This window comes from Trichomycterus rosablanca, chromosome 18, assembly GCF_030014385.1.
Source record: "Trichomycterus rosablanca isolate fTriRos1 chromosome 18, fTriRos1.hap1, whole genome shotgun sequence".
NCBI lineage: Eukaryota > Metazoa > Chordata > Actinopteri > Siluriformes > Trichomycteridae > Trichomycterus > Trichomycterus rosablanca.
The window spans coordinates 1,528,126-1,555,460 of NC_086005.1; the positions used below are offsets into that span (position 1 = coordinate 1,528,126).

General features: G+C 42.6%; 1 protein-coding gene across 1 annotated transcript; it reads left to right on the top strand.

Moving 5' to 3' along the window:
• Positions 1 to 1,623: 1,623 nt before the first annotated feature.
• Positions 1,624 to 27,286, top strand: pstpip2 (proline-serine-threonine phosphatase interacting protein 2). The gene is made up of 15 exons (XM_063014479.1): positions 1,624 to 1,696; positions 5,134 to 5,234; positions 7,216 to 7,290; positions 8,504 to 8,538; positions 8,708 to 8,814; positions 9,298 to 9,360; positions 13,133 to 13,231; positions 15,390 to 15,435; positions 15,937 to 16,016; positions 21,726 to 21,824; positions 24,374 to 24,470; positions 24,567 to 24,639; positions 24,737 to 24,768; positions 24,879 to 24,947; positions 25,395 to 27,286. Exons 1-14 carry the CDS (start codon positions 1,664 to 1,666, stop codon positions 24,932 to 24,934), a joined length of 996 nt encoding a protein of 331 aa, XP_062870549.1. The 5' UTR covers positions 1,624 to 1,663; the 3' UTR covers positions 24,935 to 24,947; positions 25,395 to 27,286.
• The last annotated feature ends 49 nt before the right edge of the window (positions 27,287 to 27,335 follow it).

The window sequence follows — 27,335 nt, forward strand, 5'->3', positions numbered from 1 at the left end:
TCTGTAGTGAGTTCTTGACATTCTTGGTGCAGACACGGCAGGTCCCCGTCACATCTGGCAGGAACAGCATTGTTGGCACGGCGGTCTCGACTTCATTCCTTAACCTCAGGCGGGTGAACAGGTTTCCGTCAGAACCACCTCGGGGTAAAACGTGTAAAATGTGAATCATTAAGAGTAAAATATCAGTTTTAAACTCAGACACCTCTAATTATTACAGCAGGACTAAAAGGGAGAGCGAGCAGGTAACAAGGTCATGAAGGCTGTCATAGGACATCAGCGCCCATCTCCCCACCGTCATCAAACCTGAGTGATCGGACAAGAGAGGCAGAACGACAGCAACCCAACATCCCTGATCACCACAAGCTTTTATCACCAAGAAACCCCCAAGCTCTGCGCCTTTGTACTTTTGGCGGTATCATGTATGAATGAATGAATGAATAATTCTGTTCACGTGTACTGGACTGTGTTAAATCAACTTTGTTCCTCATGTTCATTACATGGCCAAAAATTTATGGACATTTATTTAAATGATAAAGTTCAGGCGTTTCAGCCACACCCACCTAACCAGGTGTATACAGGTCCGTTAGGATTGTGCGTCTGGTGCCTGACTTCACAAATGCTGGACCATAAGACAGAAGACTACGTCTCAGCTCTTTTGTAAAGGCATCCCTATCAAGCTTATGCTCAGGTGTCCACATAATTTTGTGGTATATTGCACTCGGGTGATTTGTCTTGATTGGGTTTCTGTCAAGTACTGTACTAGTTTTACTTTGACTGTTCTAGGTGTGTTTTCCAGAGTGCTTTCCAGTATTTCGCCCAGGGCTACCAGATGACACCAGGCCCACCGCGACCTTGTCCAGGATAAAGCAGGTACGCATTGACGATGAACGATGGATGATGAATCGAAGACCTGAAATAGAAACATGATTAGGTTTCAATCACAAGGTGGCAGCAGAGTTGAGCAGGTTCTAGTCGTGTGTGTCTCAAATTGAAGCATCTTGCTGCCTAAAACAGAACTTGAGAAACGTGTTAAAATAAATTACTGTTACTTAATACTTAGGAGTTCCAACAATTAAACTAAATTTCATGTACATAGGGGCAGTTTTGCCTCACTTATTTCCTCTATATTACAAGCATTTGGTGTTTTTCAACCTAGTTTTGGATAGCAGGTTTCAGACTGTGCTTTTCCTCAACATTAGTATGTAAATAATAGTATTACTAACTGTTTAGCACTTGAATTTTCCATGTTTGTGTTTGTGAGGAGTCTAAAATGTGCAGAAGGGATGTAAACAAGACGCTACGTTTCTAGAAATACAAAAGTACAAAACAATCACATATTTGACGTGTTCTCTAGATATTTACTCCTTAGTTGTAAACAATAATCTTCTTTAATATTATTGTGTGCTCTTAAATCGAATTTAGATTTATATTTATTGTCATTTTGATTTTAGTTGTGTGATTATAGTTAGTAACGAGTCACTAATTATTTAGACGGTTAGCGAGCCTTTCTAGCTCTGAGGTACCCGGATGCTTGAGTTCACTAAGTGTAGGGGAGAAGTGCGTAAGGTAGATCAGATTGGGACGCGTCCGGCTCCTCTCACTGCTTTATAACATGAGTGTGAAAGTGCTCATTAGTCACAGTCGTTCCTCTCACTGCTTCATCATGAGAGAGCTGCACTTTAAAGACAACTTCTGGGTAAGAATTCTACACAATATTTACTTTTTATTATCACTTAGCATCTCATTTTATTGTGACAAAAAACTCTAAGGTTGTTATAGACCAGAAAGTAAGATTCTGTGATGTGAAATAGAAGCTATAGAAGGTCAGTAAGTGTGTTGGGGTGAAATCTGGGAAGCTTTTTTTATTTCCTTAACGGAAAGGATTCATTACACTTCCTTTATGGACTTTCACATAATCTCTCATAAAACACCAGCACAGTCAGCATAGTTCAGTGATTTCTGCAACTGTTCTTGTTCTCTGGATTCATTATTACTTTTCTATATGGCCAAAAGTATTTCATCATGAACTTGTTTGACATCCCAGTTCAAAAATCCCTTAGTAAGCTCAAAAAGGAGAAATTGGAGGCCATTCCTTAGAGGTTTATGAGTTTATAGGGCACCACTGGATGAACGACTACCTGTAGCTGTGCCTGAGGGAGGGAGGGAGGTCGACGAGGTTCCTCAAAGCTGCTGCTAACGCGACCTCTGCTGGCTGGACAAAGAAGCTGCATGAAAGGTTGGGGCTTCGAATACATCTTATCGAACCTCAGCTCTGCCTTTCCGACTGGGCTGGGCGGAAGCATGAACAACGATCGGCTGTTGTTCGGGGTTAGAGGGTAAGAGAGTCGGATCATAGGTCCTCATAACCGGTGCGACTGCGGCCCCTGCTGGCTGACGGATGGCGCCTGCACAGGGCTGAGGAATAACGCTGATGGGGGCGTGGCCCTCCGTACACGGTGCCCGTCGGTGTATGAACTCGACTCGTTCACGGGTGGAAAATGCGGTCGGAGGGGGCGCACGTCAGTTGAGGGGCGTCCTCAGTCAAGGGTGAAGGGTCGAATCAGTATAGAGGACGCAATCAGGGGAACTGGACACGACTAGATTAGGGGAGAAAAATCCCCTAAAAAATTTAAAAATAAATAAATAAAGCACGGATTAACACACGGCTAAAAGTCATGAGAGTCTGCGGCTCGTAATCGGGGAATTAGAGATGACTAAACTTGCAAAAATTAAACGTCAACGACTCTTCGCTGTGGGCTTGATTTAGGTCTCTCTGGACGCTGAGACTTTATATCCACGACTGACTGAGACGGACCCTGTGGTTACAGAACGTGTGACGTCGCCGATGGTCAGTGTGGCTGCAGGGTGTGAGCAGAACGTCTGGGTGCAGAAATTACACCCCACTGGACACCTCAGCACATAATGACACTCATCACTCATGAGTCACACACACACACACACACACACACACACACACACACACACTCGCACGTTTCTCTGTTTGGGGTTTGGACCGACAAAGTCATTTTACACCCAGTATTACCAAGGCAAACACTAGTCAGAAGTTTGTGGACACCTGACCATGTGCTTGTTTAGCATCCCATACTCCCACATGTGAGGTCAGGTCATCATTCCAATTCATCTAAAAAATGTTTGTATGGGGTTGGCTGTGCAGACCACTGGAGTTCAGATCCAGTTTCATGCTTTTTGCAGTTAAAGATTTCTGGCATAGACAGTGGCATCATACATGGCATACACCCACCTTTCTCCAACATAACATCCATGTTGTTCGTCTGGGCTGATAAAAGTAAACAAGCGGTGGTAAAATATGTTAGCACACCAGAGCTGGGATTTCAGATGAATCGTATCGCATCTCAGCTCTGCCATCTGGCTGGGCTGGGCGGCCACATGAACAACGATTGGCTGCTGTTCACAGGATGGGATAAGCCGGGCCAGGGTCCCTGGTGTTTGCCGCGTACAGGCGAAAAGATGCAGTTGGTACTGCTCACGTGTCGGAGGGGGCGTGTCAGTTGCGAAACTCCTCAGTCAGCAATGCAGGGTTGTAGAGGTGAAGTGTATTGCATTCTGGCTAGTTGGATGTGACTAAATTGGGGGGGGAAATTGGAGAAAAAGAGAAAAAAAATAGTGACTGCTGTGATAGTGACCTCTGCTGGCTGGTCGAGGTGCTGCACACAGATGATGAATAATGGAGAGCAGTGCCTGACTTTCCGTACTGTGTGAATTCGTATGAAGGTGAAAAGAAGCGGCGTGTGCTAGGTACGACCCTGCAGCAGTGGATACAGTTGGGCTACTTGGATACGCCTAGATTGGGAGAAAGTGCAGAAATATGCATAGATAAAAAAAAAGCTGACGTATCTGAGGACGAAAGAAACCGTTGTACTCTGAGGTCTGTCTGCCCTCTTCGAGCCAGCTTCTCTGGTCCCGTCTGAGACCTCACGGCTCGAATCCTTCCCTCATTACACTGTAATTCTGCTACGAACCCGGCCATCGTTCTTTTTTTCTCTTCCTCAATTTTAGCAATGTCACAGATACTGCCGAGATGTGAAAAAGCAGATGAGAGCGTGTCAGAAATAGTACCCGAGGTTAGAACTACTGAACCATAACGACGCCTCGTTTGTATATTGAACCCATGTTCATTTATTTGTTTATTTGCCTTTTAGTCAAACATACGCCTCGTTTTATTCTTGTTATTTTTATTATTATTAATCCTGGTTCTTTATGGATATGATGCTGAATATTTATGTTTACATTTGAGGCATTTGGCAGGTGCTTTTATCCAAACTATAATGGTGCCTTAAGGGTCTCGTTTTCGGTGATGGTGGGGCTTCAACCGGCAACTCTCTAACCACTGAGCTACCGCTGTCCATATTAGGCTGATATGACAGAAATCAAACCTTTAAATAAAGGAAACTAGTCACAGTTTTGCAACCTGCTTTGTACTTTGTGCAACTTTACTTTGTCAACACAACCATCTCCATCAGTACTTCTGTTTCTGAGTGTATTTAACTAATGGTGAGACTGGAAAGTCCAAAATCCTCTCCAGATCCTCTCCAGATCCTTCAGGCTTTTTCTTCATGTAGCTTTATTTTTCTCCATGGCTTTATTCCATTTTTACCCAATCCAGTCGTATTGGAGTCCAATTGGAGCTCATGTTTCTTATCTATGCCCTGATCGAGTAGGGCAGATTGTGCCTAGACCGCTTCTTTTCACCTGACAGGCCCGAAGTCACAAAGGAACCTTGTTTCAGCCGCTGTTCCCCCCCCCGTACAGACAAACAGCCAATCGTGTGTCTGTGTGGGTGCCTGACAGGTTTATAGCAAATCTGAGACTCACGTCAGTCGGTTCTGGAAGTGGCGTCGAGTTTTAAAGACGTTGAGTTTCGAGGTATTTTCTCCCATAAGGATGTTTGGGGAACCTGTTAATGCCTCTCTAACCATCTTCCTCACAGATTCTTTACGGCTCTGGCTGGTTCTAACCCTAACAGTGATTATGGGCAGTTTGGGTCGTGTGGCTGTGTTAATAGCCATGTTCTCTATGATGTCATGACTGCAGATTTGGGACGTGTTTTAATACCTGCTTCTCCTCCTCGTCTTTGTTTTTTCTGGTGAACAGAGCAGCGACATTACCAGCACGGCGGGATACGACGCCATCATCCAGCACCTGAACGATGGTAAGAGGACGTGCAAGGAGATCGAGGACTTCATGAAGGCCAGGTAATGTTCACACTACACGACTGATCGGTGATAGGGGGTCACACACTACACCATCTATCACCAACTGGAATCGCAGGCGAGCTTCTCTGGTCTCCCAAACTACGTTCTGTCACGAAAACAAACGTGAGAAGGGACGAGGGGTTTAATGATACCACGTCCAAAAATGCACGTCAACAAGTAGCGAGCGATCAGAGTTTGTGTGCTGATGTGCAGCGTAAAATCAAAGAGGAAAAATAAATGAATCTGAGTGGATTTGGCAACACGACCAGCATGAATTGTTCTGTAGTGAGTCGGAGGTTAATAAATATTGTTTGCAATGCAGCGTGGGTGTTTTGTAGAGAACGATAAGGTCAGAAATACTGTTAAACTCGTGTGTGTGTGCTGATGTATTCTGATATAAACTATATTACGCTTCTGTTCCACCTGTTTACACTCCTCCCCTGCGTTTCCCCTCACACCGTATCTTACGTTCTCATTGGCTGTTCGACATAGCACTCATTGCCAGTCGGACAAATCGGATCCAGATTTTTGACAAGCTAGAAATCTCGCTTCGGTCACCGAGTGCTCACCGAGCCGCTCAGATCGAGTTGTTGAGTAGTTCACACATAGCGAGCGAACGCCGAGTTGCTCCAGAGCCGACAGATCTAGCGCCGACCAGTCGCCGAGCGAAAATCTGGGCAAAAATCGTGTAGTGTGAACCAGGCATAAGCCAAGGGGTCAACTTAAAGGTTCTACAGGAACACTGTGGGTAAAAGGTAGGGATGGAACACAGCTCCTCAGAAACCATGCATGCATGCTCCAGCGCCGCCTGCGGTTATTAACATTTGCATAAAGCCGTCACCTCGTCAGCAGTGTGAAAATAACTCGCTAAGATATCTTCCATTAGAAGTGAGAAACAGGACGTCCTGTGGTGAAGCTGCTCCTCCAAAGAACAGCGTAGAAGTCCAGACGAGCGCAGAACGTTCGGCTAAAATCAAGCAGTCGTCGCCTCTGATCGCACCGGCGTCCGATAGTCCGAAACCGCCGCCGTTGCTTCGTTGTGCCGGGCTTCTCTTCCGTACCAAACAATGTAGAGTGCATACACTATAAATCCAAAAGTATTGGGACGCCCCTTCTGAATGTTAAATTAATGAGTTACAGCCACAACAGTTGTAATACCAATGCTGCCATCTTTTGACTAAACAGGCACAAATTCCCATACACAGACCCACTTCAGTCTTGTGAGTAGCTTCTCAGAAAAGATCACATAGAAGTGTTTTTAGGTAGCGCCACCTCCCTGAGACTCGTATTCCTCAGAGGGGCTGAAATCAAGCCTTACTGGGACCAGTTTTGCCACTTTCCCTGCCCATTAAATGATAAGAACTGCACAACAAGAGGTAATTTGTCATTATTTTGATAAAAAAGGTACGAATACGAATGTTGGACGTACACTATACTGTCAAAAGTATTCACTCACCCATCCAAATCACCACAGGTGTATAAAACCGAGCACCTCGGCATGCAGACTGCTTCTACACACATTAGTGAAAGAACGGGTTGCTCTCAGGAGCTCAGTGAGTTCCAGCCTGGTACCGTGATGCCACCTGTGCAACAAGTCCAGTCGTGAAATGTCCTCACTACTAAATATTCCACAGTCGACCGTCAGTGCTGTTATAACAAAGCCCAAACGCATGCAGTCAGGATCGTTGGATGTTAATAATATAGTAAAAGATAATATTACCCTGTGTGTGTGTGTGTGTGTGTGTGTGAGTGTGTGTGTGTGCCCTGTGATGGACTGGCGACTTGTCCAGGATGTTTCCCGCTTTTCGCCAAATGAATAAAACCCACCGCAACCCTGATCAGGATAATATCGCAGTAATTCATGTAATGAATCCGCTTACTCGAGTCCTCTTTGTGTATAATCGGTTCGTTTTATTCGGCACTCAGTATGTTGCTGATTTGCCAGCGGTGAGATCTGAAGTTCTCTCTCTTTGTGTTTCAGAGCCGCCATCGAGGAGAAATATGCCAAGGATCTGCTGGGACTGTCCAAAAAAGTGTGCGGCCACAACGAGATGAAGTAAGCTGGTCATTTCCGTAGAGCGTAAAACGTCCGGTGTGAGTCAGGATTCACCAAGACTGACCGACTGACCAGTTTAAAATAAAAAGGAGAATATTATCCGGGTTTGGGACCTGCACTAAGGGTGCACTGTGTGTCCCCCTCAGTGACTAGGTTCAAGTATCGCCACACGCCTTCTGTATTGGTGAGCCCAGCCTGTGATTCGAACCCCCAGAACTCAGGCCGTGCTGTTACCAGCAGCGTGGCTCCTACATTACACCACACTCGCTCACTCGCTCACTATTTATAAATGATCTATTAAGTAAACTCATTTTCTTGATGTGTGAATGTCACGTAACACTCCTGATTACAGAGGATTAATAATGATATTAAAAGAATTTAAACAGATGTGTCACATCACTCAGTGTTGAGTGGATGGATGGATAAGTGTATAGTGGGATGGATGGATGTATAGTTGAATGGATGGATGTATAGTTGGATGGATGGATAAGTGTATAGTGGGATGGATGGATGTATAGTTGAATGGATGGATGTATAGTTGGATGGATGGATAAGTGTATAGTGGGATGGATGGATGTATAGTTGAATGGATGGATGTATAGTTGGATGGATGGATGTATAGATGGATGGATGGATGTATAGATGGATGGATGGATGTATAGATGGATGGATGTATAGATGGATGGATGGATGTATAGATGGATGGATGGATGGATGGATGGATGTATAGATGGATGGATGTATAGATGGATGGATGGATGTATAGTTGAATGGATGGATGTATAGATGGATGTATAGTTGAATGGATGGATGTATAGATGGATGGATGGATGTATAGATGGATGAATGTATAGATGGATGGATGTATAGATGGATGGATGGATGTATAGTTGAATGGATGGATGTATAGTTGAATGGATGGATGTATAGATGGATGGATGTATAGATGGATGGATGGATGTATAGATGGATGGATGGATGTATAGTTGAATGGATGGATGTATAGATGGATGGATGGATGTATAGTTGAATGGATGGATGTATAGATGGATGGATGGATGTATAGTTGAATGGATGGATGGATGTATAGATGGATGGATGGATGGATGGATGGATGGATGTATAGATGGATGGATGTATAGATGGATGGATGGATGTATAGTTGAATGTATGGATTTCATACTGTCACTGATTGATTATTATTATTTTTCAGTACACTGAAGAGATCACTTGACGTTTTCAAATTGCGTAAGTGTAAAACTGTACCTATTGTGAAACACTTTAATACAAGAAATGAAAATTTTCCCACCCTTTGCTCATGTATGTATGTGTGTGTGTGTGTGGGTGTGTGTGTGTGTGTGTGTGTGTGTGTGTGTGTGTGTGTGTGTGTGTGTGTGTGTGTGTGTGTGTGTTACAGAGACCGAACAGGTCGGCTTCTCACACCTGCACTTGGCCCAGGCCATGAGGGACGAGGTCAAAAAGTTAGAGGAGTTCAAAGAGAAACAGAAAGAAGCAAGAAAAAAGGTGAAGCAAACCATGTAGTTTATCCTGGTCAGGGTCATGGTGGGTCCAGTTTCAGTGGAATTAAGTGTGTGGGGGGGGGTGAGGGTTAGGAAGGGTCGAGGAAGGGAGGAGTCAGAATTCAGCACGGTGTAGCGTCTCTGCGTACGTACGGGATTTTTTAATTTTCTCCTCCCAATTTAGTCGTATCCAATTCCCCTATCATATTTCACCTCGTGTTCCTGACCGAGGAGAGCCGTGACTAACACACGCCCCCTCCGACACGTGTGCAGTACCGACCGCTTCTTCTCACCTGCACCAGCTGGGTTCATACGGAGATCCGTATCGCGCACTGATGTCTGTTATCCCCCGTCTCTGTGCAGCGCCATTGTTTCGCCAGCAGAGGTCGTAATCGCACCCTTGTTAGCAGAACCGAGATTCGAGCTCTTGAGTTTCAGGTGTCGGTAGATCAGATCAGGCTCTGATTACAGATGTGTTGATTTGCAGATGGAGCAGCAGATAGACGCGCTGCACAAACAGAAAGCAACGCAGTACAAGAAAACCATGGAGGTGAGTGTGGCTTTATTTATTTATTTGTTTATTTGTTTATTTTTGGGCGGGGCAGCAGCACCAGAAAAGAGGAACCGAAACACCTGGAACACATTTGCATTTATGAAAAGCTGATGTTATTTATACATTAATAGTTAATAGTTACTAACCTGCGCTAAAATAGTTTGCATGTAAACAGCATCTCTGAAAGCTCCGGGGTCCGAATGTCCTGTACGTGTGAAGCAAAACTCCCAAAAGTATTGGGACGCCCCTTTGTATTTCTCAATTCATGTGTTTCAGCCTCGATAGTCGCTAACAGGTGTAATAAGTGAGTTATATAAAGGAAATTACATGCTTCAGACTTTGCAAGGTCATTTCCTGTTCCGGCGTGACTCTTTGGTCATCTTTTGACCAAATGGGCACAAATTCCCACAGAAATAAGGAATGAAAGTGTTGTGAGAGACCTGTTTTCACTCTGTTTTAATAACGTTTTTGAAACGGGACGTCCGACAAGCTCATAATCAGGCGTCCGAATACTTTTGGCTGAACACCACAGATCTTCTGCACTGGTCCTGAAAAAGAGGAAGGAAACGATCTGACCAAACCTGTGACTCATTACTGATATTTTAAAGGACGTAAAATCTTGCTTCAGGTACCAAAAGTCTTGGGACGTTAGTGAAAATGCTTCTACTCTTCATTTTCTGTCTTTTCTTGAGTAAAACTTGAATTTTTGTGTGTTTCTAAACGTCTGTAGTGTTTCGTTTTCTTCAGTCTGTCTGTTTACATTAAAGCAGAACATCGTACTTCCAGCAGGTGGATTTGATCGACTCATCAGAAGCTGATTTATGTTCATAAATAGGGCAGAGAAAAATGATAATAATTATTCATTCATTCACTGCCTTATCCGTTTATCCAATCAGGGTCGCACGGGTGGTGCTGGAGCCTATCCCAGCTTTTCAATGGGCGCAAGGCACACAGTAATACCCTGGACGGGGCGCCAGTCCATCGCAGGGCACATACACACACACACACACGTTCACTTATAGGGCAATTCAGTGTCTCCAATTAACCTGACTGCATGTTTTTGGACTGTGGGAGGAAACCCATGCAGACACGGGGAGAACATGCAAATTCCACACAGAAAGGACCAGGACCGCCCAGGATCGAACCCAGGACCTTCTTGCTGTGAGGCGACGGTGCTACCCACTAAGCCACCGTGCCGCCCATAATAATAAATAATGAATTTGTACATGAACGCCCCCTTGTGGAGGCTTTACGCTACATCTTGTAAACCACAGTGGGACCAGATCGCCACCAATTTTATTAATTACATGTATTTCATTTCCATGCATCGTTTGTGTTGCCCGGGTCGCGGTTAAAAATACGGACAAAATGTGCATCGCTTAAAAAAAAAGTGGACTTTTGGCCTCCATCGTATATAAACGAGCACTCGATGGTGCAGCGCTACATTACACTACACTAGCCCATAACTGCTGGGATTCAGGGTCCGAATTTGCCGTCTACATACAGACATGATTGGCGACGTCTCGGGGGTGATTGTGGCCCCGTGCTGTCCGGGGTGTGTTACTGCATTGCGCCCAGCGACTCAGTGGAAGGTGGACGCACCGCGACCCTGATCAGGATTAGTTGTTTGACGCATCTCAGCTTCTCTACATATTTCAGAACTGCACTGAGCAATCAGTCATGGTGTGTGCAAAAATATGTGCATCTTTATAAGCGTGTTAAAAATCCAATTGCACAAGAATGATTTACACAGGATTTAGGAGTGTGCCTGAAGGAATTTGTGCCCATTCAGTGAAAAGACCACTTAGGAAGTCGGAAATCATTCATCGTTCATGCCGATGTGAATCACCTCCCTGTGAGTGGAAGTAAACTCGTGACCGATGGTTCGGGAGGGGTTTCGTGAGATCTGAACCCACTGACTGGGGTGCGTGTTTGTTTTGCTCCCACCATCTCCTGGTTACGGTGAGGCGTGGCTTCTTCTGCTGGGTTTAGCAATAAGCTGTGAGTTGTGTAAGGTTTAGAATCCGTGTAATCATTAGTGTGACGGGTGTGTGAGCGTTAGTCAGGGTTGTTTAATAGAGTAGAGCTTTGGCCTGCCAATCATAAGGTTGGGGGTTCGAACTACGCTAGTGACGTGCCCTGCTTCCTACACCAGTCCACCAAACTTAGATCAGGGTCCCTGTGGGAGGTAGACGGACTTGAGCAAGGTCCTTCACTGTCTCGGCTCCAGGGTCGACGTACGATGACTGACCCAGCGCCTTGACCCCAACTTCCAAACAAGTCGGAATACGCGGAGACGCACTGTGACTCGGAGGGTAGCACTGTCGCCTCACAGCAAAAAGGTCCTGGGTTCAATCCCCAGGCGGGGCGGTCCGGGTCCTTTCTGTGCAGAGTTTGCATGTTCTCCCCGTGTTCCTCCCACAGTCCAAAAACATGCAGTCTGGTTAATTAGAGACACTGAATTGCCCTATAGGTGAATGGGTGTGCGTGTGTGCCCTGCGATGGACTGGTGCCCCAGCCAGGGTGTTACTGTGTGCCTTGCGCCCATTGAAAAGCTGGGATAGGCTCCAGCACCTAATTGGATAAGCGGTTAAAAAAAGTGAGTGAGTGAATGAACGTGTGTGTGTGTGACAGATTGCATCCGGCCTCGTATAGCAGATCAGTTCCACGTTGAGATAGATGAAGAAACAGAAGAACTAAAGGTCACTCAGCGTCCTGACTAAACACTGGATTTTTATTTTCAGCAGTTCAGCTTTCACTTTCCACCTCACACACACACACACACACACACACACATTATTCTGAACATTAATAAGTGTGTACGACAGGACACGTGATTTTTAACATTTCTTACATCTGTCCTGGGTTAAAAAAAACATATTTTTAATAGAAGGTTTGTGTAGGGGCTGAAAGTTCACCAACGAAGAGGAACCCTGTTTCAGCCGTCGTCCCTCCCCGTACAGACACGGCCAATCGTGTGTCTGTGCGGGCGCCCGGCAGGCTGATAGCAGGAATAGGGTACAGTGTAATAAGGTACAGTGTAATAGGGTACAGCAGCACTAATGGGTGGCACTTACAAGACTTTAAAGTATGTCTGTTGGAACTTGTGCCCATTTAGTAGTACTATGTCGATGTTTCAGTTCTTTCCAGAGCTGTTGAGTGTATCTGAGGTGCTTTGTGCCCAGTGATAGAGTCATGCTGGAATGGGAAAGAGCCTTCCCTATACTGTTGCTGTGTAGTATATAATTGATTTATTACACCTGTTAGCAACTGTAGTGGCTGAAACACATGAATTCAGCCATTAGAAGGGGTGTCCAAATACTTTTGTACCTATAGTGTACTTTCAGTACGTCATCACCCTCCACCTCAGGATTCCGGTCAGGTCCGTGAGGTGCCCGGCACGGAAAGCTGTTTTCTGGGTCGGGCTGAGCTGGCATGGCAGCCGGGCATCGCGCCTAACGTTGCATGTAAGCGAGGAGGAAATGGACCTACGCCAGTCATTCACACACTGCTGAAGAGGAAGCTGCAGACTGGTTTGCATATCAGTATAAAATACAGAAGTTGTACAGAACAAACCTTCCAAAAGTTTACACCCCCCCTTCCTTAGCACACTGTTTAAAAGAAGAAAAAATTTATAGTATAGGAAGAGTTCAGTGAGCTGTGTGGCACATACTCAACAATGCAACATGGATGAAATATTGGCTCCTAAAACCAGTTAGAAATCACATTATTACAGTATAACCTGTGTGTGTGTGTGTGTTCGTTGCAGACCAAGAAGACGTACGAGCAGAAATGTCGTGATAAAGAAGAAGCTGAACAGGCCATGAATCGAAGCGCCGGCGCCAGCAACAGCAAACAGCAGGAGAAGGTCTGTGTGCTCGGATCAGAACCGCAAACTCTGATTGGTTAGAAAAGTGTTGGTTCCTTTGATGTGAAGCCGAAGCTCCACAATAGCGCCGGCTGTATATTCACACTCTCGAGTGGGCGTGGCCGGGCCCGGAGTTGAATGTCTTATCATATTAATGTGTTTATTAATATTAATATTAACACTCATACAAAAATAGACATACACACGCGCTAACATACGCACACTCACAAACACACACACACACACACACACACACACACATACATACAGACTTAGATTCTGACACACATACATACGTACGCACACACACGTCACGTACTCAAATGCAAACATACATACACACAGTTGCACTGTGACACATTATTCACGTACCTGCATATACACACTCATACACAAACAAACTTAAATCCACATACACACACACACTAACATATGTACACTTTCAAACACACACACACACACACTTACACTGTGACACATTTCATATATCTGTATATACACACTCGTACACACACAAACTTATATGCACACACGCACGTATATACACACACACTGTGACACATTATTCCTATACCTGTATTAACACACTCATACGAACATACACACACAATAATACACAAACTTGCATACACGCAAAGAAACTTACAAGGACATACACACACATACACACACACACTCATACACAAACAAACTTACATGCACATACACACACATTCATACACACACTCATACACAAACAAACTTACATGCACATACACACACATTCATACACAAACTTACAAGCACACACACACACTCATACACAAACAAACTTACATGCACATACACACACATTCATACACAAACTTACAAGCACACACACACACTCATACACAAACAAACTTACAAGCACACACACTCATACACACTCATACACATTCATACACAAACAAACTTACATGCACGCACACTTATACACAAACGTACAAGCACACGCACACACACACTCATACACACTCATACACACACACACACTCATGCACACTCATACACACTCATACACAAACAAACTTACAAGCACACACACTCATACACACTCATACACACTCATACACATTCATACACAAACAAACTTACAAGCACACACATACACACTCATACACACACACACACACACACTCATACACAAACAAACTTACAAGCACACACACACACACACACACTCATACACAAACAAACTTACAAGCACACACACACACACACTCATACACAAACAAACTTACAAGCACACACACACACACACTCATACACAAACAAACTTACAAGCACACACACACAAACACTCATACACATTCATACACAAACAAACTTACAAGCACACACATACACACTCATACACAAACAAACTTACATACACACACACTTATACACAAACTTACAAGCACACACACACACACACACACTCATACACACTCATACACACTCACACACAAACAAACTTACATGCACATACACACACACACACACACTCATACACAAACAAACTTACATGCACATACACACACACACACTCATACACAAACAAACTTACATGCACATACACACACACACACACTCATACACAAACAAACTTACATGCACATACACACACTCATACGCACTCTTACAAACACACACACACACACACAATCAACACAGTCTTTGTTCCCTGGACTTTGTTTCAATATACAACGACCTAGTGACTATTTTGCTCACATCTTTGCACAATATTGCATTTTTTGCACTTTATTTTAATATCTCAGCCACTATATAAACCTGCGATGCTAACTGTATATCAGAACATGCTGTTTTCTTACCTCACTTATCATTTACTCAATACCATGTACTGGTCAACACTACTCTTGTGTGTGGTTCCACCCCCCTGAATTCCTTCAGATAAGAAATGTCTCTCGTATTTATTGTACTGATGTTTATCTGCACTGTGTAGATTGTAGAGTTTTGCACTTGTGTTCGGTGTTGCACCCTGGTCCTGGTCCAGGAGGAACGTTGTTTCGTTTCAAAATGTATAATCTTATATAGAGCTGAAATTACAATTAAGCCTCGTTTAAACTCTCTTGAACTTGAACCTCTAGCTGTTCTAAATGCAGACTAAATAACGTCGTTCTTTTTGTTTCTGTAGCTTTTTGCCAAAGCTCAGCAGGCCAAGCAGTCAGCAGAAGAAGCTGGTGAGCAACACACACACACACACTGTATATGGACAAAAGTATTGGGACGCCCCTTTTAATTACCGAATTCACCTGTTTAAGCCACATAAATTGCTAACAGGTGTAATAAATCAATTATATAAGGAAATCTTAGTAGCAACAGTTTAGGGAAGGTCCTGCTTATTCCAACATGACTGTGCCCCCATGTCCTGCACAGAGCCCTGACTTAACAGCTCTGGAATGAGCCGGAACATCAACATCAGCGCCCAGCCATACAAACACAGTCATCTTTTGACTGAATAGGCACAAATTCCCATACTTGTCTTGTGCGAAGCTTCTCAGAAGAGCGGCTGCTGTTTTACCCGAAATTATCAAATAGAGGTGGCTCAATTTGAATACCATTTCTCTTTGGAACGGGATGTCGGACAAGCTCACAGTCAGGCGTCCGAATACTTTAGATTTTTGTGTGAATATGTCGCACGTTTGTGTGTTTGAGTGGAATTGTCGGTGTGTCTGATACAGACAGGATGTACAACCAGAGCGTGTGCGTTTTGGGGAAGATTCGGGAGGAGTGGCTCAACGAGTTCGTTAAAGCGTGTGAGGTGAGTAACACACACGTCCGAATAGTCCGAATCAGAGCGGTAGAGAGAACAGAGTGGCGACACTCTCATAGGGAACCGTTGGAAAGGGGGCGGGACATTTTTTCTGCGCAGCTTCCGGGTTGTGGAGCTCTGTATAGTTCCAAACAACCCATAGAGCCCCATTCATTTCCACTACTTATCCAGCATTTTTAGCTGTATGTTGCTTTGTTTTAAAACAATTATGAATTTAATGTCATTAATATACTTAATACTGTTATTGTTTAGCATTTGCTCAGCACTAAATGTTACATGTTTATCTTAATTAATAGGTATAACTGAATTTAGCTTATTCAGTTTAGCTTAATTAATGACACACGAGTCTTTTCACCTAAAATGAGTTGATTAATCAAGAGTCTTGTTACAGAAATGATAATAAAATATTAGAACCACAATAAATCATTATACTTTTACTTTCATACTTCAGTACATTTGAAGGTAAATTTAGTTTAGTACTTTAGTGGAGGTAAAGAGTATTTTTACTTTTACTACTACTTTTACTGGAGTAATATGTTACCTTGGATATCTCTACTTTAACTCAACTACATGGTTTGTGTACCTTGTCCACCACTTACATTAGACAAAATGAACTAGTGCATATTCATAATGAATTCATTAATGTATTACATGTAGGAATCAATTATTAATCACTCATGAAATAAGAGATGAATGAATGCTTTTTCATGTACCTTAAAGGTACGGTAGTGTGTTTATCAATCTGTTCCTTCAGTGCAGGTAAACCTTATGAATCCAGCCACATGGTTTAGTGACATGAGTGTTTAGCCAAAATGATTATTATTATGAATCCTCAGGAAAGTGAAGGGAGATTAGTTTATGTAAAAAACAAAACATAAAAAAACTTTAATCTCTGTACTGTATATTGTCTCTACTACTTAATGATATCGCATTATGTAATGTATGCTAATATAATGTACTGTGTGTTAACAAGAACGACCTATTAACAAGTCATTATAAACATCAAGCTTCCACTTTATATACCAAATTGACATTAAAGCAGATGCAGTAAATGTAAACGCAGTTGAAAATACCCAGAAATTGTACAAATGTTTATTATTTGCCGTTTAATATTTCATTTACTGCTGCCTGTCCCATATGAGAACATGACAGCGCCGGGTTTGTTTGGAACTATCGGAGGGTTACATGAACCACGTGACCGCGTGGCGGCGAGATCAAGGAGTGTCGCAACTCTCTCTATCTACGGCTCTGGTCCGAATGTTTGGCTTTTTTGAGCCAATCACTGATGTTGATATTTAACTTGGCACTGTATTTATCCGGGCCTGGGACCTGCACTAAGGGTGCACTGATGTGTTTAGGTTTGGTTGGGTTTATGTAATGCTGTGTGCCTTCTGTTGGAACTACCATTTTGTGGCTTTTACCAGTACGTCACACCAGTTTACCAGAAAAATGAAGAGAAATAACAAGACACTAAATACCGATTGTGACTAAATACAATTAAAAAATCGATGGTTAAGAGCTCTGCTCAGGGCCCAGAAGTGGCAACTTGGTGACGGTGGGACTTGAACCGGCAATCTTTCTATTACTAGTCCACTGAGCTGCCGCGGCTGCCTACATTTAGACCATTTATCTCTATCCAAGTGTAATGCAACCCAGATGATGAATGATTGATGCTCTTTTGTTGGCGTCTGGTCCACATATTCTTTCTAATCTGGCCACCAGATCACTGCCACATCTCAGTTTGGATGAAACCGGATCTCAGGAATGGAATGGACCAGCAGGACCAGTGTCAGTCTAACCCTAAAGTCATTTTTCACCTCTTGTTGCCCGAATTTCTGATCGCTCGTCGCCCTGTGTTCACATCAGAAGCATCATTATCGGCTGTGGACGTTTGGTTGCCATGGTCTAACTAATCCCAAGCAAAAAAGCATCTTTTATGTCATTTTTCCTTCACAAAACTAAAAAAGTGCCATAATTATAGGCACCCCTTTATTTAGCACTGTAGTACAGCTTGACTTTGCTGAACTAACAGTTTGGAATCTTCTGTAATGCACGATGAGACTGGAGAACACATGGAGAGGAATCTGAGACCGTTCACTTGTAGAGAATCCCTCCGGATGCTTCAGATTCCAGAGTCCAGACTCTTATGTTCAGCTGGTCCCACACATTTTCTGAGGGGTTTAGGTTGATCCTGTGGTCAGTAAACCATTTTTGCATTGTGCATTGTGTTTGAAAAGTGTGTTGGATGGTTGTCCTACTGGAAGATTTAACTACGTCCCAGTTTGAGCATCCAGGCTGGGGCAGATTGCTTTTACCATCAAGTATCTGAAGTTATCCTTAAGGAAACAAACAACAGACCCACCATCGTGCTTCACAGTGAGGATGAGCTACTTTTTATCATCTTTGTGTCTCCACTATTTTTTTTATTTTTTTATTTATTTATTTATTTAACAGGGACAATATACATTAATCAACATTTTTGTTTCCACATCAATGTAAATGTACCAGAGTTAGCTATAAAGCTAATTTCCATCTGTAGTCCCTAGGCAGGTTGTTGTTGTGTGGTTGGAAGCAGTGTCCATAGCTCAGTAAAACATTATACACAAAAAAAGCTATTAAAATACACACATACATACACATAAACGTACATACATATAACATCACAAACAGTAGATAAAAATATATGTAATTATCAATGATAACAGGTTTGATTTGCTTTCAGCCATGTCTTCAATTTATATTTAACAGTTCGATAATTTGTGCTCGCTCTTAACTCGATTGGTAAGCTGTTCCAGTATTGGGTGGCTCTAACTGAGAAGACTGCTTGCCCAAATTTGCTTTGTCTGTATTGTATAATACAGTCCCCTCTAGTAGTTGCTCTTGTTATCCTGCTACCTCTACTATCTTTTTGTGCTATAAACTGATTCAAGGGAGGAGGAGCAAGCCCATTTAAAATCTTGAAAATGAGACAAGCATCTGCAAAATGTTTGAAATTATCAAAACTAAATAAATTATGCTTTTGTACAATATGACAGTGATGGTAGCTATTAGGCTTCCGGTCTAATACCTTTAGTGCCTGTTTATAAAGGGACTCAATAGGTTTTAAGATTGTAGAGCTTGTTTGTGACCAGCTTGTAAAGCAGTACGATATGTGAGAAAAGATCATTGCGTGCATGAAAATTTTGGCTGCAGCAGCTGTTAGATATGGTCGTATGTGTCTAAAATTAGCTAAGTTCAGTTTAACAGTACTTGTTACCTTTTTAACATGCTTTTTAAATGACATGTTTGAGTCTAAGATGATTCCAAGATATTTAGTATCAGACACTACTTTGAGCTTTTCTCCTCTGACCAGAACATCATCTTGAAATGCTTCTGTATGTTTTTGTGAAAAAAACATACAAACAGTTTTATTTACATTCAAGTGTAAGCATGAATTAGTTAGCCAATTAGATACAGGGATCATGGCTGCAGTTAACTCACTTGCAGCTTGCTGTTTATTTTTAGCATGCACATAAATAACGGTATCATCAGCATACATCTGTATGTTAGCAGATGAACAGACCGATGGCAGGTCATTAATGTACATGCTAAACAGAATAGGGCCTAATACTGACCCTTGTGGGACACCTGTATTACAATTTAAATATGTTGACTGAGTTTTCCCAATACGTACACTTTGTGTCCTATTTGATAGATATGAGTTCATCCATTTAATAGCATCAATAGAAAAATTAAAATTAGATAATTTAGATAAAAGTACCTCATGGTTTACAGTGTCAAACGCCCGCTTTAAATCCAGGAATACCGCTCCAATTACTCCACCTTTATCTAGTTTTGATTTTACGCTTTCAAGAAAATAACAAATAGCTGTTTCTGTTGAGTGGTTAGCACGAAATCCAAACTGCATCGGGTGCAGGGGAGCATAGCCCTTGTTCAAGTGAGCAGTCAGCTGCTCTACCACCCATTTTTCAGCCACCTTGGAAACCACAGGTAAAATACTAATAGGTCTGTAGTTTTCCACAGCTGTTTGGTCACCTGCCTTGAAAATGGGTGTTATAACAGCCGACTTCCATGCTCTTGGAAAAACTCCTTGCTTAATTGAGTGATTAATCAAATTAGCTATGGGGCTAGCCAAGATATCCTTATATGATTTTATAAAATTTGTGTCCAAACCATAAGCATCTTTTGCTTTAGAGTCTCTTATCGAACTCATAATGTTTAATACTGTAAATTCAGATATTTCTGCTATTCTAAAAATGGGTTTGGCATCATCAATAGGAGTATGTAAAGAAATCTGCGTGGAGTAATTCTTGCTCAGTTGCTCAACTGAGTTTATGAAGAAATTGTTAAAAGTATTTGCTATCATTTCATGATCCTCAGTTAAGATACCGTTCACTTTAACAAGATACCGTTCACTTTAACAACTAAACAACATTACAAACATTACAAACAAAAAACATGCACGTCCTGACATTAATGCTGAGAAAACAGAATACAAAACACCGCACTGGCCGAATACATTTGAGGAACTAGAGCGAAGAGTGAATGAAACTAAATGTGGTCAGAATGAGCACACTCGGCCACAGTCGCGGAGGAAAGATTAAACAGTGTTGCTCTCTGGTGAGATATGTGATCTTTGGGGCTGGTTGGATCAGAATCCACCGCCATGCTTCACAGTGAGGAAGTATGGTATTTTCGTGTCTCCACTAAACCTACATGTTGTGTTTTATTGTGGTCTTATTTCACCATATTATGCGGTCCCATTAAACGATCTAGCAGGCGCTTGAGTTCGTTGGTCCTTGAGTGCAGAGGCTTTCCTCCGACAGCTCTTCAAGAGTTTAAGAGAGACTTTATTGTCATTCAGCTCTATACAAGTACATATTGAAACAAAACAACGTTTCTCCAGGACCAGGACCAGGCTGCCTCACAGAACACAAGCGCAGATAAACAACAGAACAATAAATACAAGAGACGTTACTAATCTAAAGAAATCGAGGGAGGCTAGAGACAGTAGTAGTGTTGGCCAGTACATGGGGCAGTTAGCCTAGCGGTTAAGGTACTAGACTAGTAAACAGAAGGTCGCTGGTTCAAACCCCACCACTGCCAGGTTGTCTGCCACTGTTGGGCCCTTGAGCAAGGCCCTTAACCCTCAATTGCTTAGACTGTACGTTAAATGTTATGTGATGTGTGTTCATGTACAGTTCAGTACTACTGTGTATTGTTGTTTATTATTGTTTATTACAGGAATGTGTATTCTATAATTTAAGATTTAAGGCGAAATATACGTGTATTCATAACAAAAAAGAGTATTTAAGACATTTGAAAGGTTGAGTAAGGGGGGAGGTTGAGTAAGTTTGGGAGGTCTGGCATGGATTAATTCTATTTACATTATTTCTTATGGGAAAAATAGGTTTAACTAACGAACATTTTGACTTAAGAACAGCCCTTCAGAACCAATTACATTTGTAAGTCAAGGGTCTACTGTACTGTGCAAAGATTTAAGTAATATAGTCACTCGGTCGTTGTGTATTGGAGTTGTCAGAGTCCAGGGAACTTAGTACTGAACTGTAAACACTGTAATATTAACACTGATCTGTACCACAGTATTACACAATAACAGGGAAGTCACACAGTTCCCCTTTAAATCAAATGATCATCTGTGTGTGTGTGTGTGTGTGTGTGTGTGTGTGTGTTCAGATGTTTGAGAAACAGGAAGTGGAGAGGATCAGTGTGTTGCGGAACGTGATATGGACTCACCTAAATCAGCTCTCACAGCAGTGTGTGACCAGCGATGAGGTAAAAATCTGAGAGGACTCCGGGAGGCAAAAGCATCTACACCAACACCATTCATTCATTCATTCATTTGTCTGTTTTACCACCTTAATATGAAAGGATAGCCTGGTGGTTAAGTTACTGGAATAGCAATCAGAAGGTTGCTGGTTCAAATCCCACCACTGCCAAGTGTCCACTGTTGGGCCCCTGAGCAAAGCCCTTAACCCTCAATTGCTCAAAATCCTGCTCAGTCATAACTGTAAGTAGCTTTGGATAAAAGCGTCTGCTAAATGCCGAAAACATACATGTAAATGTAGTAATCGAAAGGTTGCTGGTTCAAGCCCCACCACTGTCAGGTTATCACTGTTGGGCCCTGTCGACCAGTTGGGGCGTCTACACAGATGTGCGATGGATTTATGCCCTGTCTAGGGTGTTTTTTTCAGGAAGTTTCCCGGGGGGGCCTGGACCAGTCGGGACCCTGACCACGATAGACATGATGCAAATGATATTCTAAAAATGTATTTAATGAAAATGAAATATAGGCGTCCACATACTTAAAATATTAAGTCATGTATTTCAGTCAGTCGTTCATAACTGCTTTAGCCTGATCAGGGTCACAGTGGGTCTGGCGCCACCTTTAAACACTGGCCAGAGGGCAGGATTCCACCCTGGACTGGGAGCCAGTCTACAGTGCAACGCACTCTTACACATTTACCTACACCTAGAGTCCACCTTCTGCATGGTTGAACTCATGTTGCTGTGTGTTGGTGCACCAGGTAGTGTTGGTGTTGTACTGCTTTAGGGTCCTGGGTTTAATCCTTGAATCCAAGCTGGTGCTCCAGTTTTTCCAGGTGATTAAAGAAATTGATTCCATTATGTGTGTTGGTTTCTCTAAACAGGTCCTAGATGCATTAGGTCAGTAGAACGTTCAGGTCGGAGTTTGGTACAGTGGCTGGTTCTTACAGGGTAGAACAAACGTCCATCACGTCTGGAGTAAAAGCTGTAGAACATGAGCTGGAATTTGCCAGTACTTGTCAGGAACAGGAATGTCGATAGGCTTGTAGAAACTGCTGAGTGGAGAACATTACAGACAGGAACATGCACGTCCTGAGAGAGTAACACTGAGGAAACCTACAGCGCACAAGCGGAATACAAAACAAAGCACTGGCTGATACGTCTGATGAAGAATGGAATGCAGTGAATGCACTGAAAATGTCCCTCAAAGACAATTGGTTGCGTTTAAGGGAGGGAAGGTCGGACTGGGTCTCTTCCCACTGCCGCTGCGATGTAGTGTGGGGGGGTCACGTGGAGCTTAGCATGTCTCTCTTTATGTGAACCCAACACTGGCAGGTGAGAAGAAGCGGCGCAGATTAGACACGTCTGAGGGAGTGTGTGGTGATCCGGCTCTCCTTGATCAGATCAACAAGGGGGAATTGGATATGACAAAAATTGGGAGATAAAGTGAAAGAAATCTAGAATTTGCATATACATCGATTAGGCATAACTTTATGACCACCTTCCTAATATTGTGTTGGTCCGCCTTTTGTAGCATGGGTCAAGGTTATGGAAATAAATAGCCGAACAGTTTAATCAGGGATTTTACCGTCTACAGTCCATAACATTATTAATTTTCTAGAGAATGCAGAGAAAAATCTGTGCATAAACGGCAGTATCGAATACCTGTGACCTTTGATCCCTAAGACAGCAATAAATACCATCATTTGGTGGTACAGTGGGACAACATGCTCTGCTATTGACAGGCTGGGAGCCTATACAGACATGATTGGCTATGTCTGAGGGAGGTGCTGCTGGCCTGTATGGTGCCCTCTACTGGCTGGTCGTGGTGCTCCTCAGAGATGGTGAATAATGGATCTCAGTGCACGACTCTCCGTACGCGTTACTGATCCCTGTAGTATTGAGTTAAATCGGTTCACTGTCCCAACTGACTAGAAAAGTTTCTTCTTTTTAAGTGTTTGTGCAGGAGCCTAAGATAATTTATCTGACCTTTTAATTCAAAGTCTAGAATGCAGAAGAGTAGCAGTGCGCTTTTTTCCTTCTCAAAATAAAAAAATAATAATAATGTAAGTGTAAATGTGGTAAACGTTACGCATTATGCACGCGATTAAATATCTAGTAACCTTAGACAGCAGTTACAAGCCACAAACAAAACTACTTTGATAGTCAAAGCACTCCGGTTAGCAGCTTGAATCACAGCGGGCAACCCTGGCCGCATGGCAGGAACTTCCTAGACTGGGTGCCGAACCATCGCAGGGCCTCGGCCACCCAGCATCCCCCTCAGACGCCCGGCTGGCTGATAGCACAGCTTCAAGATTCAAACTTGGGTTTCAGTGGTGGCAGGCTAGTGTAATAGACCGCTGCACCACCTGAGTGCTGTCTATTGGCCCTGACCTCATTCCCATCCAACATCTTGGGGATCAGAGCCCGGCCTTACTGGAACTTTTGTGGCAAAATGCAAGAATGGCAGAAGGATAGAGGCTGGTACACGGGCGAAGCAGCACCAAGTGAGGTTGGAGTTAACATTACAATGTGTGTGTGTGTGTGTTTGGCTTCAGCTTTATGAGGATGTCAGGAAATCTCTGGAGCAGTGTAACATCCAGGAGGACATCGAGCACTTCATCAACTTGAGAAGAACCGGAGACAAACCTCCAGGTGATCCATCATCTTCCACACCTTCTCACCTACCTTCATTTTCTGTTTACAGTCCGGTCCTAACAATTAACAATCTCGCTTCTGATTGGTCCTCAGCTCCTATACAGTACGAGAACTTCTACTCCAATCAGAGAGCGGTTCCTACCCGACAGCCGCCGTCTTTAACCCGGTCTGTAAACTCTTTAGCTTCCTCATGATGATAATGATGATTAGATCCTGTCATAATGAAGCCTGGGAGATAATCAGAACCCTGTTTTGTGATTTAGGAGAGCTGCACCCCAGTTACCCAACGCAGGAGGTACGAACCGGATTGAACATCCTCACAGCTCTCACACACAGGAGAACGTTTTTCATTTCCATGTTGTGGTTTTATTTACACCCGGGTGGTGCTGATGATTTGTTTTGCAGGTGATGTGACCTATGCGACTATAGAAGATCCAGGATACAGTCTGATTAAATACTAACAGAAAGGACGAGGTAAGAGTTAAACACCACATAATCACCTTCTGTCAAATAAATAATCAGAGAAGCTAAATAAAAATATGTAAACTGGTGGCTAAAAGCTAAATCAAAATAAGATTGTGATTTAGGGCCACTTGGGTGGCACAGTGGTATAATGCGATCTCAAGCTCTTCGGTTTGAGTCTTAGCTGTGCTACGGGCCTGGCCCGGCATCTAACAGGCACAGTTGGCTGTGTCTGAGGGAGGGAGGGAGATGGGGATGAGTGTGTGTGAGTGTGTAGGTCTGTTATGTGTTATGCACTTTATGAATGAATGAATTTAGTGATTGATAAATTAACTAATAAATAAATTAAGGAATAATAACTGAACAAATAAGTGGATATATGAAAGGATTAATAAATAAATGAATGAATTAACAACTGAATGAATGAATAATGAGGTTGTTTGTGTTGTTCTGTTACAGAGACGCTGCACCCCACCATGCTGAACACTGCTGTATTCACTCATTCACCTGCTGTTAAACACATATTAATCCCTTCACACTAAACACACCATGTTTCTGTAACGATACACACACAGTATACACACACGTATACACACACGTATACACACAGTATACACACACACACCGTATACACCGAATACACACACACTGTAATACACTGTATACACACACACACTGTACACACACACGTATACACACAGTATACACACACTGTATTCACCGTATACACACACTGTATACACCGTATACACACACACACCGTATACACCGAATACACACACACTGTAATACACTGTATACACACACACACTGTATACACACACGTATACACACACACTGTATACACCGTATACACACACACACGTATACACACACTGTATACACCGTATACACACAGTATACACACACACTGTAATACACTGAATACACACACACACAGTATACACACACTGTATACACCATATACACACACTGTATACACCATATACACACACAGTATACACACACTGTATACACATACACATCATACACACACTGTATACACATACAGCATACACACTGTGTACACACTCCATATACACACACTGTATACATTGTATACACACACACCATATATACACACCGTATACACTGTATACACACACCATATACAAACCCTGTATATACACACATTGTATACACACACACCATATAAACACACCATATATACACACCGTATACACTGTATACACACATTGTATACACACACACCAAATACACACACCATATACACACACTATACATTGTATACACACACACCAAATACACACACCATATACACACACACTGTATACACACACCATATACGAACACATCATACACACTGAATACACTGTATACACACATTGTATACACACACACCGTATACAGTGTATACACACACACCATATACACACACCATATACACACAGTGTACTCTGTATACACATTGTATACTCACACACCATATACACACATTGTATACTCACACACCATATACACACATTGTATACACACACACTGTATGCAGTGTATACACACACACCATATACACACACCATATACACACAGTGTACTCTGTATACACATTGTATACTCACACACCATATACACACATTGTATATACATTGTATACACACCTTATACACTGTATACAAGCACGGTATACACACATTGTATACACACACCATATATACACACCGTATACACTGTATACAGACATTGTATACACACACCATACACACACACCATATATAAACACCTTATGCAGGCCTTTCTAACCAACATTAAAAACATTTGGGGTGCTACCACTGTAGCTGAGATCTCAAGCTCTTGGGTTTGAATCTCAGCTGAGTTTTTGACCTGACGCGATTGGCTGTGTCTGAGGAAGGGATGGGTCGAAGGGGCTTTGCATGGGTGACAACATGCAACCGGTGTTCAGCCAATGAGCATGTGATCGTCTGAGGCTCTTCTCTGTCAGGGAAATGGGAGAACTGGAAAAATTAGACAAATGCAAAAAATGAAGAAAAGTAGAAAGAAGAAGGGTGGGAGGTTTTAGATTTACACTGGATTATATTAGTAGTATATTTATATTTAAGAAGTGTAGCATATGCTTCCAGAGCATCATGATTGTGTTGATATTTTATATTTATTTGTTTCATTGTTTTGTTCACTCGTTTGTGCCTTATTTACTAAAAAGCTAAAATTTTGATGTGGAAAACAAACCAAAGAAAAATGATGAGTAACGAATGTTAATAACACGTCGGACAGAAAGACTCATCAGTGATTCGAAGCTGCACTGGGTAGAATTTTGATTCGTATTTATATCACAAATGAATGAAATGAAATGCAGCTCTTAAATTAACAGTCTGTATTTATTCA